The sequence below is a fragment of the Aphanomyces invadans genome, assembly GCF_000520115.1.
Source record: "Aphanomyces invadans strain NJM9701 unplaced genomic scaffold supercont1.12, whole genome shotgun sequence".
Taxonomy (NCBI): Eukaryota; Oomycota; class Saprolegniomycetes; order Saprolegniales; family Verrucalvaceae; genus Aphanomyces; species Aphanomyces invadans.
Window position 1 is genome coordinate 12,787 of NW_008580157.1, and position 570 is coordinate 13,356.

General features: G+C 52.5%; 1 protein-coding gene across 1 annotated transcript in view; it reads left to right on the top strand.

Moving 5' to 3' along the window:
* The window catches only part of H310_06556 (hypothetical protein), a gene marked incomplete at both ends in the record, with an annotated part of 1,045 nt that extends 594 nt beyond the window's left edge, over positions 1–451 (top strand). The window contains 2 exons of the mRNA XM_008871669.1: positions 135–359; positions 410–451. Of these exons, the coding sequence (XP_008869891.1) occupies positions 135–359; positions 410–451 (267 nt within the window). The remainder of the gene's footprint in view (positions 1–134; positions 360–409) is intronic.
* Between the last annotated feature and the right edge of the window lie 119 nt (positions 452–570).

Below are 570 nucleotides of genomic sequence, written 5' to 3' on the forward strand. Positions count from 1 at the left end.
TATCTTGCCCGTAACGCTGCGGCCCTTGACAGAACGAAGAATAGAAACTCTAGGAAGCCAATATGGAAATTTAACATCACAATTGATTTTTCCATCAACCCCTCAAGTGTCTCCTGGACTTTTTCCTCTTGTAGTCTCAAAGCGGCGAAGAAACGGGCGAGGAAGCCGAGGATGATGACGACTACGGCTCCAAGGAAGACAAGGCCTTCGATATCCTCGTCAACTCCCTCGACGACGACAACCTGGCCTATGTGTCTCACATGACAACCTCCAAGGCAGTGTGGGACCTGCTTGTGAAGCGTTACGAAGCCCGAACGTATGCTGATGTGTCCCACATCATCCACGAGTTGCACACGAAGGTCTACACCCCTGGCTCGTCCATGCTGAAGCATATCACTGACCTGCGCAGCCTCCAACAGAAGCTGCTCCTTATGGGATCTCGTGTGGATGACGAAATGCTCGGACGAATCCTGCTGACCAGCGCCAAGGAAGCCTTCCCGACGACGGTGGAAATATTGCGCAGCCGTGAACCGTCTCCGACTCTCGACCAAATCATCAACCGTCTGTTGT